The sequence below is a fragment of the Pinus tabuliformis genome, chromosome 7 (assembly GCF_031772625.1).
Source record: "Pinus tabuliformis cultivar Carrire ecotype Pingquan chromosome 7, CPIR1, whole genome shotgun sequence".
In the NCBI taxonomy this organism is placed as follows: domain Eukaryota; kingdom Viridiplantae; phylum Streptophyta; class Pinopsida; order Pinales; family Pinaceae; genus Pinus; species Pinus tabuliformis.
In genome coordinates, this window is record NC_142293.1 from 262,455,845 (window position 1) to 262,475,049 (window position 19,205).

General features: G+C 36.5%; 1 protein-coding gene across 1 annotated transcript; it reads right to left on the bottom strand.

Moving 5' to 3' along the window:
* Window positions 1–962: 962 nt before the first annotated feature.
* LOC149246853 (uncharacterized) lies at window positions 963–1,698 on the bottom strand. Its single transcript, XM_089442680.1, has 2 exons — window positions 1,249–1,698; window positions 963–1,118 (listed from the first exon to the last, which is right to left on the bottom strand). Exons 1-2 carry the CDS (start codon window positions 1,696–1,698, stop codon window positions 963–965), a joined length of 606 nt encoding a protein of 201 aa, XP_089298806.1.
* Between the last annotated feature and the right edge of the window lie 17,507 nt (window positions 1,699–19,205).

Consider the following 19,205-nt stretch of genomic DNA (forward strand, 5'->3'; position numbering starts at 1 on the left):
TGGCCTTTCTGTGCAGTCATTTCTGCCATCAATTCTGCATCTCAGGAATATTTTCTTACGAATATTTCTTCAGCTAGATGTTAGCTGCTCCTGACATTGCCAGCGCTGTCCAGCGCTGTCCAAGCGGTTCTGAGATGCCTGTCTGTCAATTTTATTGACTGCGCCCTTTGTCATATGCGTTTTTAAGTAAACAACGTTGTGGTAGGAGCGCTGGTATAACAACACTGTGATTATTCTCTGACACGTCTTGAAATAGAAAAATACCCTGCCTAGTTAACACTACACATAACGCTCCTCGTCCTGTGCATCGAATGCCATTTCCTCTGCCATTATTCTCTATCCGACGCTGCTGCCGTGAGCGTGGAGACCAAGGTGAGCGTGGACTAGGTTGAAAGTTGTGGAGTATTGAATGTTGGTGTGCTCAGGATTGATTGTCGAATTCTCAAAATAAGGTAATATCGCTCCTCCTACGAGTGTGGGTTACACATTGTTGGCTTGACTGTGTTTGGAAAATCTCATGTTTTAGCATCAAACCGCCATTGTTTTGGCATTGTGGCTTCAAACCACCATACCACTCATCATGGTTCCGACGAACAGTTACTCCCATTATACAGTGCTAGACCTCCATTTACTATGTTACCACTGCCATACGTAGTCCTCGCATTCGGCCTCCATACCCGGTTCTCAAATACCACCATACCTTCTCCACTGCAAGTGACTCTTGGCATTCCTCGACTCCATTTTTGAAGTTAGCGCAATTCTTCTCAGCGTAGTTCCTCTCTGCGTAGCTTCTCGACATGAATGCGTAGAATTTGAGGGCGAGCATTAAACTGTGGTACAAGTCGGAAGAGCTTCGTAATCTTTTTCACTTGTTGAGGGTTTCAAACCTGTTCCGCCATGCTGCGTTGTGCCATTGGTGAACGAAGAGCCGAGCTTGCGTGATTCACTAATACAGTGAAGGTTTAATTGAATTGACAGGAACGGGAAACTGCAGCCAGGCGAGAAAGATCCATGCGATCATCGAGGTAATTGAATATTTGGCCTGTCGTGCCCAAGTCCAGGCGGTCTATCAAGCTTGGGCTATCTTCTTCCATGGCTGAGGAAGAGCCCCCTGCAATCTGCATGTTCAGATTTAGTTTCAACTGACTACAGTTTCAATATTTTGTTTTTGTAACTTGGAGGAACGATCGCGGAGTCCTACAATCAGATATATAAGGTTGTTACGCTTTATAGCTTGGCTGAATAAACATTAGATTTGTGTGAAAGATGGCGATGCCGCAACTGTGAAGAAGATCTCTCCCTGCTCTCTTTGAAATCAACTTCTTCTTTATTCTCCCATTTGTGCAGTATGAAGTAAGCTTCTTGTTTTACGCCGGGCATAGATATTTTTTCATCTGCCTTCTCAACTGCACAGTTCTCATCTGTTGCATCAACATCATCAGTGCGCTCCGCAGATATCAATGTATATGCAGGATGAGGTTTTAAACTAAACAAGGCTTCACTTATGCGTGAAGGACCCATAGAATAGCGGGCACCTGCTATTTCCAACCAGCCCTGGCGCATAGTCTGAGACAATGAATAGTAAAGTTTGATATAATCATCCGTGGAGTCCAAAAGCTGGATGAGCTTCATATCGAGTAGTACCAAATAAGGACAGAGCTTCAGACTTCCGCTTTTGAACCTGAGAAACGGCTGCATTGGAGCTTGACTCTGAGCTTCCCTTGTCTTTTGATTCTCCCTTATCTTTATCAGCAGAAAGATTGATATCGGCGGAGTTTCTGTTATATCTTATAAGAAATTTCTGCATTTGCTCTAGGTTTTCAGGCATCTGAAAGTCTTGAATATTTGTCTGGTTCCCTGTTATATTCTATTGTTGCAGTTTCAATTTCGAGTCGAAGTCCTCATGTGAATGATTGTAGCAGAACTCCTGTATCACCTGGAGGGAATGTGTTTGAAAATGGCATTGTGAATGATATTACGAAAAGGAATCCACCTCCTAAACTGCTCAAATGCGAATGGAAATGGTAACCATGCCTAAATAAGACTGAACCGATTGAGTTTGGATTGTAAATTTTTGGTGCTTTAAGTTTGAGTGATTGTTAACATCAATTTTTCTTTGATATTGAAATTACAAAAGAGGTCCAAATCTACAATTTGCGGAACGTTCTGTACAGAAGATAGAGTGGGGCTATGTGTTACATCAAAGATAAACTCTGGGCAGATTGCTAGTGTAAAGAAGCCGAGTTTGAAGAGATATAGGGGCTGCAAATTAAGCTAAGCAACCAGGTTCCAATATTTTATTCACCTTGTTTATTTGGCCACTATTAGGAAGCAAACGACCTTTGTTGACTGTGTATTCAGATTTAAAAAAAAAAAAAAAGTTTATTTATGGGTGCCACTGCTATATATATCAGTATTCTTATATAACCTCTGCACCGAATTGATTATCTGGCTTCTTCCTCTACATAATTTACACACAAGAAACCAAATGACAATGCAATGGTAACTGAATCTCCATCTCTAAAGGCTTTTCTGAACTCCCGTTTCCGATTCAAAACTACAGCTCGCCTCGTTGAGTTCATCTTCCTAATCTGAGCCGAATTATAAAGTGTTTGTACTTGGAGGAGCTCAAAACACAGTTATCTAGTTACTTAATATATTGCTGCTGGCTGTTGGTATTTTGGGTCAATTTCTACCATACCAAAATGAGTTTGTCACAATTTGGATGCCATTTAGAGACTATTTTTGTGGCTGTATATTCTTCTCATTAGCTAATACTGAAGTGTTGATATACGTTGAAGAGTGAAGGACTATTTGAAGGATCCAAGCAAGTTTGCAGTTGCTGCTGCCCCAGTTGTGGAATTGTATTTAAAATTCATTATAGTGCATTAATTCCTTGATTCCACTGCTGCATAAAGATTTTGGTGAGCTGATTGTAATCCTTTATATTGCACAGTGATCATTTGCTGACATTTATAAAGGATATTGTTGTGTACTGTGAGTAGATATTACTTTTCTGCATTGAGTAGTAGTTGTGATCAGTTTTTTAAGGTGTAAATATGACATTGAAGGAAAAATGGCCAGAACCAGTGAAGTATTACAGTTCCTTAAAACTCTGATATTATCTACTGTTGATGACACATTACAAATCAGCAAAGGATCTCTCTCAGAAATTCAGACATGTTTACAAAATGCACAGGAAAAGATCGATTTTTTGCAGCTTGAATCACAGCTACAGCAAGAAGAGCTACATCAAAATAGACACCATTCTGAACCTGTTTTTGTTCAGAACATTGGGACAACCACCCATCAGCAGTATGTTAATAATGGTACAGTTCATTCAAATAAAGCAGCAGTTGTATATGCAGATGCAGAAACTCAGACTGCACTTCCCAAGCCCATCATCAGACCTTGGGAACAGCTTGTCCACAACAAGCACAGAACTGATCTTGGATATGACAAGGACTTGTCCTTTCATATTCCAGACTACTCAAAGCCCATTCAGTTTCAGAGTGCTGGATTCATTGATGACAGTTCACCTGCTTCTCATGACAGTTTAGCTTCAGTTGTTCCAGAATCTGCCCCTCTTCCGCAACAACAACAACAACAACAGATCGTGAAATGCCAACACTGTGACCGAGTTGGCCATTTGAAAGATCACTGTTTTGATCTTCATCCATGTAAGCACTGTCATAAAACTAGCCATTCTTCACACAGATGCTTCAGAAACAAACGTCCTGCAAGAACAAAGATTCATCTTGGATGGATCGCTTCTTGGCAATGGGCATCAACAGCCAAGAAGATATTCCAAACACATGTCAGAACTTGTTCCAGAATATTGAACAGTCTTGCAGTTGAGTTTTCTCCATCATCTCACCTTGTATCTGACAGGGGGGGAAATGATGGTCATCTACAAGCTTCAAAGCCACATCAAGCGAGCCTGAGCCACAACCTGCCACACCAGTTTCAGAGTTGTAGCCAGAGACAAAGATGCCCGTGAACATGCCTTCAGATGGCAATCTGGGACACTTCCTCTAGCAAAAGACTCCAGCTTCTTGCCAGTTTTGGAAGAGTTCCAAGAATTACAGAGTTGTTGGTCATCCTTAAACCATCACAGATTGAGAAAACTTCCTCTAGCAGAAGACACCAGCTTCTTGCCAGTTTTGGAAGAGTTCCAGGAATTGCATTAAGCATTCCAGAGTTGTTGGTCATCCTTAAACCATCACAGATTAAGAACACTTCCTCTAGCAGAAGACTCCAGCTTCTTGCCAGTTTTGGAAGAGTTCCGGGAACTGCACTAAGCGTTCCAGTGTTGGTGGTCATCCTTAAACCACTGCCCTTTTTACCAACATTTCATAGAGCACATTCAGCCTAGTGCTGCCATGCATTTTTTGCACATTTTGTATTACAGCTCTCTTCTTGGACTCATACATAACCCTTCAGATTAAGGGGGGGAATGTTGGACACCTAATCCTATTGGGTTAGTGTGGAAGTCGAATGGACAAAAGCAGTCCAAGAGACCTTGGGATCTGAATCCCAAGAGTCACAATATGTACTATAAATGTAAATCAGTTGTTAATAAAAATTGCACTGCATGATTTATCTTTCATATCTTTCTTTGCTGTCCATGTGTGTTTAACAGAGGTCACCATATTGCATATCAAACCTAAATTTCAATGATAGAGGTCACCCATAGGGAGTCTATGCATTCTTTGGCTAGCATATTATTATGGCATGAGGTAATAATAAAGTTCATTCATTATGCATGAGTTGAATCATAAGGATAGTCTTCATTGATTATTTAATCATAAAAAAATGTATTACTATTATTACTATTTTCTGATTTAATGCTTCACTACAATATCTCATTAATTATAATTTTTAATTCAAAATAATATTAAATAAGATGCATAGTAAATGGTTGATATCAAACTTATTCTAGAAAACTCAAAACATTTGTGTGTTCAAACTAATCTATAAAACTATTAAATTACTAATTATTAGAGATATACTCATTGATATGTTTATTGATCATGGAAGTTTAGTCACATAGCTAGCCTAGTCGTCCCCTTTGAACCTCCTAGAGGACTCCCCTCTTAATGATACATGTTGGTAGCTCATGTAGACAAATACATTTGTTTGGAATGGGGTGTTTTTGGAGCAAAAGGTGGGGGGAGCGTGTGCGGGGGGGGAGAGGTTTTCCACCACCTCACATAGCTAAGAGGTTCTTTAGTTTTGAATGACAATCGCTCTTCGAGATAGCTCGTAGGGTCTCCAGTTGTGGGAAGCCCTAATGAGTTATATTGTGGTTTATTATATCCCGTGTCGTGGCTCAATTCAATTATTATGCCATTGGATTCTAGGTTTTCTACTGAAACAGAATCCTTGGCTCTCCCTAATTACAATTGAGGTCTCCTGTCAGCTCTCCCCCTCCAACTCTCACTAGGAACATTTTTGCTATCCTGGCAAGAATTAGTGACTGCAAAAAAGAACAAACCTTCCACATGGATTGGATTTGTTGCAAAGAAGGAAATTTCCATTTTATTAACTAAAGAATATGTTTTTCCTAACTATTCCATTCCCCTTGTAGGCTTTACCTTTCTAATGTAGCTTCCCAATATGGTTCCTCTTTCATTCATTAAGATTTCTCATTCTAGTGTTCGATTACTTCTGTAGATTTTCTCCCAATATGCTCTAACTTAACTATCACCCATAATTTGGTCTTTGTTTTCATTTCTAGACTCTTTTATGGTATTTCCCCACTCAAAATTTTCATCAGGTGCATTCCTCTTGGTACTCATCTTACTTTAAGGCCAAAGAAGTCTCTCTTTGATCTTGTCCCTTGGGCTATTCCCCTTTCCTCTACGTTCCTTCTAGTTGGCACTTTGTCACCCTCTTTGCACCCTCCTAAGTTAGAGCATCCTCTTTGTTTGTTGTTTTTTATTCATCTCCTTCCCAAATCTTAGCCACCTTCAATGCCTAACTACTTAGATCTCACTCTACTCAATGTCAATTTTTCTCTTTACATTTGTCACTTGTGCTTTTCCTCTCATGATCGTATGCTCTCCTTTAATTAAAAAAAATTAAGATATAGAACATTTAATTGAATCAACTTATTATAATTCTTAAATAATTATAGAAATTTAATTGAATCAACTTAGTCATTAATTATAATTCTTAATTCAAAATAATATTAAATAAGATGCATAATAAATAGTTGATATCAAACTTATTCTAGAAAACACAAAACATGTATTTGTTCAAACTAATCTATAAACTATTAAATTACTAACTATTAGAGATATACTCATTGATATGTTTGCTGATCATGTAATTTTAGACACATTGCTAGCCTTGCCCTCCACTTTGAACCTCTTAGAGGACTCCTCCCTTAATGATACATGTTGGTAGCTCATGTAGACAAATACAACCGTTTGGAATGGGGTGTTTATGGAGAAAAATGCAGTGCGGAGGGGGGATGGGGAGGTTTTCCACCACATCACATAGATAAGTTGTTGGGGGATGTGGAAACAACCACTCTTCTACATATCCAGTAGGGTCTCTAGTTTTGAATGACAATCACTCTCCTAGATATCCCGTAGGGTCTCCAGTTGTGGGAAGCCCTAATGAGTTATATTGTGGTTTATTATGTCCCTCGCCATGGCTCAATTCTATTATTATGCTATTGGATTCTAGGTTGTGCTACTGAAACACAATCCTTGGCTCTCCCTAATTATAATTGGGGTGTCCTATCAGCTCTCCCCCTCAAGCTCTCATTAGGACATTTTTTCTATCCTGACAAGAATTAGCGACTCCAGAAAAGAACGAACCTTCCACATGGATTGGAGTTGTTGCAATGAAGTAAATTTCTATTTGATTAACTGAAGAATATGCTTTGGCTAACTATTCCATTCCCCTTTTTGGCTTGAACTTCCTAATGCAGTTTCCCAATATGGTTCCTCTTGCATGAATTAAGATTGCTCATTCTACTGTTCGATTACTTTTGTGCATTTTTTCGATTACTTCTGTGCATTTTCTCCTAATACACTCTAACTTAAGTAACACCCATAATTTGGTCTTTGTTTTAATTTCTAGACTATTTCATGGTATTTCCACACTCAAAATTCTCATCATGTGCATTCCTCTTCGTACTCATCTTGCTTTAGGGCCAAAGAAGTCTCTCTTTGATCTTGTCCCTTGGGCTATTCCCCTTTCCTTTGTGTTCCTTCTAGTTGGCTATTTGTCACCCTCTTTGCACCCTCCTGAGTTAGATCACCCTCTTTGTTTGTTGTTTTTTATTCATCTCCTTCCCAAATCTTAGCCACCTTCAATGCCTAACTACTTGGATCTGACTCTACTCAATGTCGATTTTTCTCTCTACATTTATCACTTCTGATTTTCCTCTCATGATAGTCTGTGTTCCTTTAATTTTAAAAAAATTAAGATATAGAAAATTTAATCGAAGTGCATTCTCATCAGGTGCATTCCTCTTGGTACTCATATTTCTTTAGGGTCATAGAAGTCTCTCTTTGATATTGTCCCTTGGGCAATTTCCCTTTCCTATGTGTTCCTTCGAGTTGCCTCTTTGTCACCCTCTTTTCACCCTCCTTAGTTAGATCACCCTCATTGTTTGTTGTTTTTTATTCACCTCCTTCCGAAATCTTATCCACCTTCAATGCCTAACTACTTGGATTAGACTCTACTAAAAGTTGATTTTTTCTCTCTACATTTGTCACTTGTGCTTTTCCTCTCATGATTGTCTACTTTCCTTTATTTCTTAGGCCCTCCACTATGAAAGAGTCACTCAAGAAAACATGACACCGGTCCTCCAAGTTGTTACTCCCCCATATTCAAAAACACTAGCTATAGTGAAAACATCTCAACAAACTAAGTTTGATTTGTTAGGGGAACCATAAAATATATGTTTCAAGATTCCATTACTACAAGAAATAAGAGATAAGTCAAATTATGCTAAAACAGGTTGAGATATATGTCATAAAAAGCTTGGGAGAATTTATTTTCTGTGCATTCTAGAAATTATCCATATTCACAATTCTATCAAATCAAGGCTTTATACTCTTTCCTTTCGTGTCCTTTCCCAAATTCCATGACTATATCTAAACCAAAATTTTAAATGAATCACATAGCTAATAGGTTCTTTAGTTTTGAATGACAATCGCTCTTCTAGATAGCTCATTGGGTCTCCAGTTGTGGATAAGCCCTAATGAGTTATATTGTGGTTTATTATATCCTGTGCCATGGCTCAATTCAATAATTATGCCATTGGATTATAGGTTTTCTACTAAAACATAACCCTTGGCTCTCCCTAATTAAAATTGGGGTCTCTTGTCAGCTCTCCCCCTCGAGCTCTCACTAGGAACATTTTTGCTATCCTGGCAAGAATTAGTGACTGCAAAAAGAACAAACCTTCCACATGGATTGGATTTGTTGCAATGAAGGAAATTTCCATTTGATTAACTGAAGAATATGCTTTTCCTAACTATTACATTCCCCTTGTAGGCTTGACCTTCCTAATGTAGCTTCCCAATATGGTTCCTCTTGTATTCATTAAGATTTCACATTCTAGTGTTCGACTACTTCTGTAGATTTTCTCCCAATATGCTCTAACTTAACTATCACCCATAATTTGGTCTTTATTTTCATTTCTGGACTCTTTTATGGTATTTCCTCACTCAAAATTTTCATCAAGTGCATTCCTCTTGTTACTCATCTTACTTTAGGGCCAAATAAGTCTCTCTTTGATCTTGTCCCTTGGGCTATTCCCCTTTCCTCTATGTTCCTCTAGTTGGCTCTTTGTCACCCTCTTTGCACCCTCCTGAGTTAGACCATCCTCTTTGTTTGTTGTTTTTTATTCATCTCCTTCCCAAATCGTAGCCACCTTCAATGCCTAACTACTTAGATCTCACTCTACTCAATGTCAAATTTTCTCTTTACATTTGTCACTTGTGCTTTTCCTCTCATGATCGTATGCTCTACTTTAATTAAAAAAGATTAAGATATAGAAAATTTAATTGAATCAACTTATTATAATTCTTAATTAATTATAGAAAATTTAATTGAATCAACTTAGTCATTAATTATAATTCTTAATTCAAAATAATATTAAATAACATGCATAACAAATAGTTGATATCAAACTTATTCTAGAAAACTCAAAACATGTATTTGTTCAAACTAATCTATAAAACTATTAAATTACTAACTATTAGAGATATACTCATTGATATGTTTGTTGATCATGTCATTTTAGACACATCGCTAGCCTTGCCCTCCACTTTGAACCTCTTAGAGGACTCCTCCCTTAATGTTACATGTTGGTAGCTCATGTAGACAAATACAACCTTTTGGAATGGGGTGTTTATGGAGCAAAATGTGGGGCAGGGGGGATGGGGAGGTTTTCCACCACATCACATAGCTAAGAGGTTGGGGGATGTGGAAACAACCACTCTTCTACATAGCCAATAGGTTCTCTAGTTTTGAATGACAATCACTCTCCTAGATATCTCGTAGGGTCTCCAGTTGTGGGAAGCCCTAATGAGTTATATTGTGGTTTATTATGTCCCTCGCCATGGCTCAATTCTATTATTATGCTATTGGATTCTAGGTTGAGCTACTGAAACACAATCCTTGGCTCTCCCTAATTATAATTGGGGTGTCCTATCAACTCTCCCCCTCGAGTTCTCACTAGGATTTTTTTTATATCCTGACAAGAATTAGCGACTCCAAAAAAGAACTAACCTTCCACGTGGATTGGAGTTGTTGCAATGAAGGAAATTTACATTTGATTAAATGAAGAATATGCTTTGCCTAACTATTCCATTCCCCTTTTGGGCTTGAACTTCCTAATGCAGCTTTACAATATGGTTCCTCTTGCATGAATTAAGATTGCTCATTCTATTGTTCGATTACTTCTGTGCATTTTCTCCTAATACGCTCTAACATAAGTAGCACCCATAATTTGTTCTTTGTTTTCATTTCTGGGCTGTTTCATGGTATTTCCACACTCAAAATTCTCATCATGTGCATTCCTCTTGGTACTCATCTTGCTTTAGGGACAAAGAAGTCTCTCTTTGATCTTTTCCCTTGGGCTATTCCCCTTTCCTCTATGTTCCTTCTAGTTGGCTCTTTGTCACCCTCTTTGCACCCTACTGAGCTAGATCACCCTCTTTGTTTGTTTTTTTTATTCATCTCCTTCACAAACCTTAGCCACCTTCAATGCTTAACTACTTGGATCTGACTCTACTCAGTGTCGATTTTTATCTCTACATTTGTCACTTGTGCTTTTTCTCTCATGATCATCTGCTATGTTTTAATTTTAAAAGAATTAAGATATAGAAAATTTAATCAAAGTTCATTCTCATCAGGTGCATTCCTCTTGGTACTCATATTTCTTTAGGGTCATATAAGTCTCTCTTTGATATTGTCCCTTGGGAAATTTCCCTTTCCTATGTGTTACTTCGAGTTGGCTCTTTGTCACCCTCTTTTCACCCTCCTGAGTTAGATCACCCTCTTTGTTTGTTGTTTTTTATTCACCTCCTTCCAAAATCCTATCCACCTTTAATGCCTAACTACTTGGATTAGACTCTACTCAATGTTAATTTTTCTCTCTACATTTGTCACTTGTGCTTTTCCTCTCATGATCGTCTGCTTTCCTTTATTTCTTAGGCCCTCCACTATGAAAGAGCCACTCAAGAAAACATGACAGCGGTCCTCCAAGCTGTTACTCCCCCATATTCAAAAACACTAGCGATAGTGAAAACATCTCCACGAACTAAGTTTGATTTGTTAGGGGAACCATAGAATATATGTTTCAAGATTCCATTACTACAATAAATAAGAGATGTGTCAAATTATGCTAAAATAGGTTGAGATATATGTCATAAAAAACTTGGGAGATTTTATTTTCTATGCATTCTAGAAATTATCCATATTCACAATTCTATCAAATCAAGGTTTTATACTCTTTCCTTTCGTGTCCTTTCCCAAATGCCATGACTAGATCTGAACCACAATTTTAAATCAATGAAATTATTGTTTCCAATATGTAAGTATATTTGACACTATTAGATACCCTTACTAAAACTGAATAGTAATATTTTCTTGATTTTTTTGTCAAAAAATATCAATTCTTCTACTAGTTAGGTTGATAGAGTTTCCAATTTTGTTTTCAATCTAGTTTTCAGTTTTTTACTTTCAACCGTCTTTTAGGACTTTTGTCAATACAAATTTATTTAATTTTTTATCTTTCTTCATTCAAATAAATCCTTTACTTAGTTATAGATAGAGCTAACAAGGTGATAATGGGTGCCATTTAAATTTGGTATTCAATTATAGAGATTGATATTCTAGTTTAGTATTTACAAGTGGTCTTACTTCTTATGTATTCATTCATTCTTAGATGTAGTGCCTACATGTAACTATTATAAGGTGTAGAGAGAAAACAAGGTTTGTTGTTGAACCATAGGGTTTTATATTTCATATAAAACCTAAATTCCAATGATAAAGGTCACCCATAGGGAGTCATAGTGGGAATTGAAATAAAATGAGATGGATAAATGTCACCATTTCATTTGTTATGTTTGGGTAAAATAGAATGATCATACTTGACCATGGTAGTGCATTCTATGACTAGGATATTATTATGGCAAGAGGTAATAATAGACTTCATTCATTATGCATGAGTTGAATTATATGGATAGTCTCCATTGATTATTTAATCATCAATCATTTTTTTTTAAATATCCCTTTGAACTCTTAAAATGTTACTATATCAAAGTTTAGTTGTACCTCAATGAAGTTGGCTCCATAGTTAAATGAACATTCAATTATCTCTCAATGTATTTTTATCTTTATCGATGTTTGTAGTTGTTATTTAGGTCAACAATATATTTATAAATTGACGAATTAATTTGATTGTCTCAAAGAAGAATGGCAAGTTTCAAATCTGTGTAGATTATTGTGAACTGAATAAAGAAACACAAAAATACTATTTTCCTCTACCATTTATTGGTCATATCTGGCATACACTATCATGGAAATTGTTTTCCTCTTTCCTTGATGGTTTTAGTAGGTATAATCATATTCAGCCCTATGTAGAGGACTAGGAGAAGAGTCTCTTCACCTCACCAAATAGCACCTTCACATATCTTGTTCTTCCATTTGACCTCCGCAATGCACATGATACCTTCCAACGGGAAATATTAAGCATATTTTCTTATTTGATTAATGACAACATTGAAATTTATATGGAAGATTCCACATTGTATGAGACTAAGTTCGATCCAGCATTATTTAATTTGGATAAAACATTCCAACATTGTATAATGGCCAATCTTGCATCAAGTACAAAAAAGTGCCACATTGTGATGAAAAAAGGAGTAGTTTTGGGACATTTAGTCTCAGGTACTAGTATTTAGGTTGAATCAGCCAAGGTTCAGGTCATCTTGAGCCTACTTTCTCCCAAAAACATAGAATAGGTACACATATTTATGGGAAAAACTAGATATTACGGTTGTTTCATTGAAAATTATTCTAAAATTGCATCCCCTTTATATGTGTTACTGGTAAAATATGCATCATTCTTATCGACTAATGATTTTCAAGTTGCTTGTCAAATCGAAGACACGTGTGCCTATAGCTCTTGTGTTACATAGACCTAATTGGGAATTTCCATTCCATATTTCCTCAGACACTTCTCACATTGTTGTTGGAACCATGTTGGGACAAGAGGAAGGCAAGAAGTCATATGCCATCTATTATGCCAGGAAAAAATATTCACCATCAGAATTGAATTACACAATAACAAAAAAAAATGGTTTCCATATTCACACTTAGCAAACTTAAGAATTATATAACCATCTACCATACCTTTGTGTGTTCGAATTAGGGTCACTTTTGAGAGGGGGGATGAATCAATAGTGATAGCAAATAAGCAACATTAAAAATATTTCGCCAATATATTAAAAAAATCAATTACCCGAGATATAAGCAGTAAATATGAGCATACAAATTCATCAAGAATCAACACATAAGAGACATAACACATAAATAAATAATGTACAATGAGACACAAATCACATCACATAGGGACACTAGATTTTAGGTGGAAAACCTAAATCAGAAAAACCATTGTGTTGTTTCTTTTCTTTTATTAATTCTTCATTCAATTAGATTTACATCATTCAGCTAGCCTCTACTAGATAGGAGCCACAAATCATTCTACAAATTTTTGGCCAACACAAAATAGGAAGCCCCAACTCCCATAAACTATACAGACCACCACCTACTGAATGCCACCACCTTCACTAGTTTTCCATCCAGCACTGGAAGGAAGCCTCTACTCCCTGAGAAAATTCTCCAACCTCTAATGGAAGGATCCACCATCCCTACCTTATTAAACCACCATCGAATAAAGGCCACAACCGCCTTAATCTCTCGAGTGCCACATTTCAAAATGTTTCAAGCTAGACCCCAAATACAACATCAACTGAAAACATATCACTACAATACCAATCCTCTCTAAACAAATCTCTACTCTCACATCAACTCAAAAACAAGCATTTTATGAATATACACAACATCCTCAAAAATACATCGGCATCATCATAATACCAATCAAATCTACTCTATCACAAACGCAAAATTCTCTTACGATATGAATCCTCACTGTGAATACTCAAAAGCATACACCTCACTGGAAGTTCTCACAAAAGACTTAGGCATGCAAACATCTATTAGTATCAAATGAATAATCATTTATACAACAACCATACACTCGAAAAATAATTATACTCTGTCAATCAACATGTAGAACAATCACTGAAACATGCCACTTGCAATAAGAAACTATTAGCTATTAATCTTTGCCTATACTTGATCTGCTACAAGTCTGCATAATTCTCACTATCTCCCTGCAATCACAATAATTTGTTGGCACTTTGTCTCTCTACAATCACTTTCATGATCTTTTCAATCTAATCAAATAGACATCACTGAAACAAGACACCTCTCTGTCATGACCTCTACAATCAGGTACACATCACCCTGTCCTCTTCCTCTCACAAACAAGAGATTCTTCTCACAAACAGGAGAATTCATTCCTCCATCAACAACCTCTTCTATCCAAACCTTAAATACATAAATGTAATATAATGTACTATATTAATCTAATTAAACGATTAATTGTGACTAAATCAACCACTATATTGAACCTTCTTTTGATTACCATAGGCAAAACATTGGTTTTCTAGAGGTTGTATTCCATTTTCTCGCCATATAGACGATAACATGTATTTTCCCTTTATGAAAAGTGTTGGATGGAGGGATAACATAGGTTTCATATTAAAAAATTGAGTTACTAATGCACGATTCCCTTCTATTACCTATGTTACCCTGAATTTAGCCCCTTTTCCGCCCAAAACCTTAATTGCAAGTATCTCCAAGGCATGTTAGACCTCCTACAATATCTTTAGATTGTGTCCAAACCTATGGAACTCCTCTGAAAGCATTAAGAGAACAAAAATAAGGCACTAAAATATCTACATTATCTAGGATCAAGAGAGCCTAGATGAAAAAACATCTTAGAATGGATCACGAGAAACTAGTTGGCGAAGTACTTCTGCATCAATACAATGATGACTCATCTCTAGTACAACACAAAATCTCAGCATCATAAGAGTCACCATAAGCACATTGACATCAATTCCAACAAACAAACCTTCCATCATGCCAACATACTCCTCCTTTGGCATTGATGGCAACCTCCTACAAACACCATATCATCTGCCTCTTTCTCTCTCCCCCTTTGAATTCAATGGAGGGTAACAATCTAAATATTGGACCAACATTCTATGACTCGCTTGCAAAAACCTTTGATTAGCAACCAATCATGTTAACATCATGGAATTTTGGCACTGAATATGCTCCTCTTGAAGATGTACTAGGAGCTGCAAGTATCTCATATGATTTGTTATGCAACATTTCTACCACTACCATTTCCTCCTTACCACATGTAAGAGGTTACTCCAAGAGTAAATATTGACTCCATAATCACAAATGACCAAATAATTACATGAAATTATGGGGATATGGTTTGATTTAGAGGTCTATATCATAATAAATACAAATTTACAACAATGAATCCATTAGCCCACACATGGATGCAATAATACTAAAGACTCTCTTCTTTGCATGACAACACTATGATCACTCTTTCCTCTATGCATGTAAGCACTAAGACCAATCAACCAACAAACCAAATGATAAACAATAATGATACAAGGCTTCCTAATGAGAGTACAAGGCTATAACACTAAAATTGAAATTTTATAACAATGCATACAACTGCCCATACATGGTTGAAATATGAAAACCCTCATTAATCTCTAAAAATTCACTATTAGCAGTAGCAACAGTGTTCAAAATTAAGGAATAAACATTTGTAAACCAAAAAGAGTACAAACAACCCTCACAAATCTAACCACTCAATCCTTGTCATCAACAACACATTTCAACACTAATAAATTGCATCATCAATAGTTAGAAACATTAAAATCATAAGGCTATCAAAATCATTTGTAGTAGCATTTCTCCATCAACACATGACAATGTCCAATAATATACCATTAGCCATCCTCTTGCAATCAATCACATAACATAGATCCATCGCCATATTGATAACATACAAAAACACAAACTTCAGTTGTGAAGAGAAAGAAACACAACATAGCATCATTAACAATAGATGCAACCAAAATCAACAGCAGCGACCATGCAACCATACTTCTGAAGCACAACCTCTAGGCATAAAAGTATTGAAAACTTCATCTTGTGTAACCATCAGGATTGGTGAATAATTTACAATACAAACCCTAGCCACACTCTCTTGATACAAAATCAGCATCAATCTACACATGTAGCAATCCTCAATGTAATGTACTCATAAGAAAGATTAAAACATAGAAACTGTAATGCTTAGACCTTGACTCAACTATACATGGCATGACACAATACATTACAGTTACAAGACAACTAGTCCTCATGACAATTCAATATTATAAATCAAATAACAGAGCAATGTAACACATAAAATAATGCAGAAACAAAAAAAATATAAAACCATAAAACAAGAGAGACACAGATATATGTGGTTCACCCAATTTGGGCTACATCAATGGAGAAATAATCAATCCTTCCTTTTATATTATTTATCAAACTAAAGGGATACAACCTATAGAAAATTCTCTATAACATCCTGTACACTCTCACACGGTCTCCTCTCTTTTTCTCACACAAAATCATGGTCAACCACAATAAAATTACCTCATATAAAACAAGGGTTTCCTTCTAAGGGAAAAAAACCCTAAATTAACATAACTTCTAACGTCATACCTTTCGCCTAATGAATGACTATATTGACTACAAAATTACAATATTTTACAAGGAGGTTTTTATCTAATTTTTTGCTTCAGGGGCATTGTCCCCAAACACCATCTAGAGGTGGGGCTCCAAAGAATTGTTTCCAAACCCTGTTGGACCCCCTTAGTGGTGCTATTTGGGGGAATATCCCCCAACACTCCCCTTTTCGAGGATGGGATCTAAACAAAACTAAAATAATACATTTGAATCAGGAAGGTAAGCAAGCCATGCCCAACAAAAGTTTGGTTTTCCCAACATTAAGGTTTTTCCGGGGTCATTTGTCAAAAACAGGTGTGTTACTTATGTCATTGGTTTCTTGTGTACTCCACTAGAAGTTTTATTTGATTAATGGTGTTGTTCATGTTTTTATTCATTAATTCTAGTTGATAAATTAATTTTGACATGTATACATAATCAGAATAATTAACTAGGTTCATAACACCTTCTAGGTATCAAAACTTTCGCATAGCATTAGAGCTATCTACAACGGAAGTACACTAAGCACTCAAAATCCCAAACTTGGCTTTGCAAACAAAAGACCACTCAAAAGCAATCAAGGAACCAAAAATAAGAATGCCACTAAAAACAAACAATATCAAACAAAACCATACAATGGAAACACCAAAATTAGAGAATAAATAAGATCCACTTCAACAAAAAATCTCTAATGTAGGTTTAAAATAAATATGAACTGATATAATCATAGGGGGCACGGATCTAAAAGATGACAACAATATATGAGGGAAAATCCCTCGAAAAACAAAGCAAAACAACTTGAAAAGAAACCCTTAAATAAGAAAGAAACTTGATCTAAATCAAAGAAATAGTTCTCAATAAGATCAGAGATAGATCTTAACTGAAAAACAAAGAGGCAACACAAACATAAAAACTCAAAACAAGTCCTAAGAGAACAACCCTACAAAAATCAAATTATAGGTACAAATCTTGACTAAATAGTGGCTAAACAAAGTCTTAGATGTATATTAATAATAGTTAATAAGCATCCCTAAGGCCAAACACTCTGTAATTAGATTTGAATCAACATCCATCTAGCAATATGACTTTGAAACAAAAAATCAAATGAAACCTAACCAGGTTTCAAGTCAATGGGACTAAAACAAACCTAAATGAGCTTGCACAACAACAAAGAACATGAAGGAAGCAAACAAAAAGAAAAATATTAAGGATAAGAAGAGATATCAATAATATTAGGGTAGACTCCCCAACATAGTAGACAATTTTGTTCTGAATGAAATCACCCAATCACAAGGAGTTCTGAATGAATGGAAAGCCTATTAGGATAATGTACTCACACCGTGACCACAGTATCCGCAAGTGTGGGTCGGCAAACATATTTATTAAAAATCTTCACAAAGCAGTAGACAATCAAACCCTCTATCACAAATTCTCTGTGTTCGGACCCATTCTTTCTTCCAAAATTGCAACAGATGCATCAGGGCAATCTAAAGGATATGGATTTGTTCATTTTGAGCAAGACGAAGCAGCACGAGATGCAATTAAATGTATGAATGGTACTTTGATAAATGACAGTCACATTTATGTTGGCCCATTTATGAAAAAGGAAGAGAGAGAACAAACGAAGCTGGCGAAAAAGAAGGATAGAACAAATGAAAAAGGAACCAGAGCCAAAGGAACAAACAAATGGAAAAGGCAAGTTTAAAAATGTTTTTGTGAACAATTTATCAGAGTCCATCAATGATGAAGATTTAAGAAAATACTTTGATGAGTATGGAACAATTATCAGTGCGGTAGTGATGAAAGATGCAGCAGGGAAGTCAAAGTGTTTTGGATTTGTCAATTTTGAGAATGTCGATGATGCAGCAAAGTCCGTTGAGAGTTTAAATGGCAAGAAAATTGATGGCAAAGAATGGTACGTCGGAAAAGCACTGAATAAATCTGAATTGAGACAACAATCTGGAACAAATATTTATTTAAAACATTTGGATGATAGCATAGATGATAACAAGTTGAGAGAATTGTTTTCTATTTATGGCACAATCACTTCATGCAAGATAATGAGGGATGTTCATGGACATAGTAAAGGTTCAGGATTTGTCTCATTTTCATCACCTGATCATGCATCCCGAGCTTTGGTAGAAATGAATAAGAAATTTGTCCTGGGCAGGCCTCTTTATGTTGCTTTGGCTCAACAAAAAGACGAGAGAAGAGCAAAGCTACAGTCTCACTTCTCCCAACAAAAAGAGGAGAGAAGAGAAAAACTACACTCTCATTTTTCCCAGTTGCCTAATCCAATTGGCATGGAACCGACAGCGTTTGCCCATGTCCCCATGTGCAATCCCGAATTTCCTATATTATCTCTTTATGTTGCTTTGGCTCAACAAAAAGACGAGAGAGGAGCAAAGCTACAATCTCATTTCTCCCAACAAAAAGAGGAGAGAAGAGAAAAGCTACAGTCTCATTTCTCCAAGTTTCCTAATCCAATTGACATGGAACCAACAGGGCGTACCCATGTCCCCATGTGCAATCCCAAAGGTCCTATATCATATCATCCAATTGGTATAGTACCAGCTCCCAAAGGTCATACATTATCTCATCCAATTGGCATGGTACCAGCTCCTCAACCTCCTATATTATATCATCCAATTGGGATGGGGATGGTACCACCTCCTGAACGTCCTATATTATCTCACCCAATTGACATGATACCTCCTACTTTTTCTCATGGAAGAAGTTATGGACTAAACCAACCAATGTTTGATGTCCCCATGTCCAATCGTGGAAGTTAT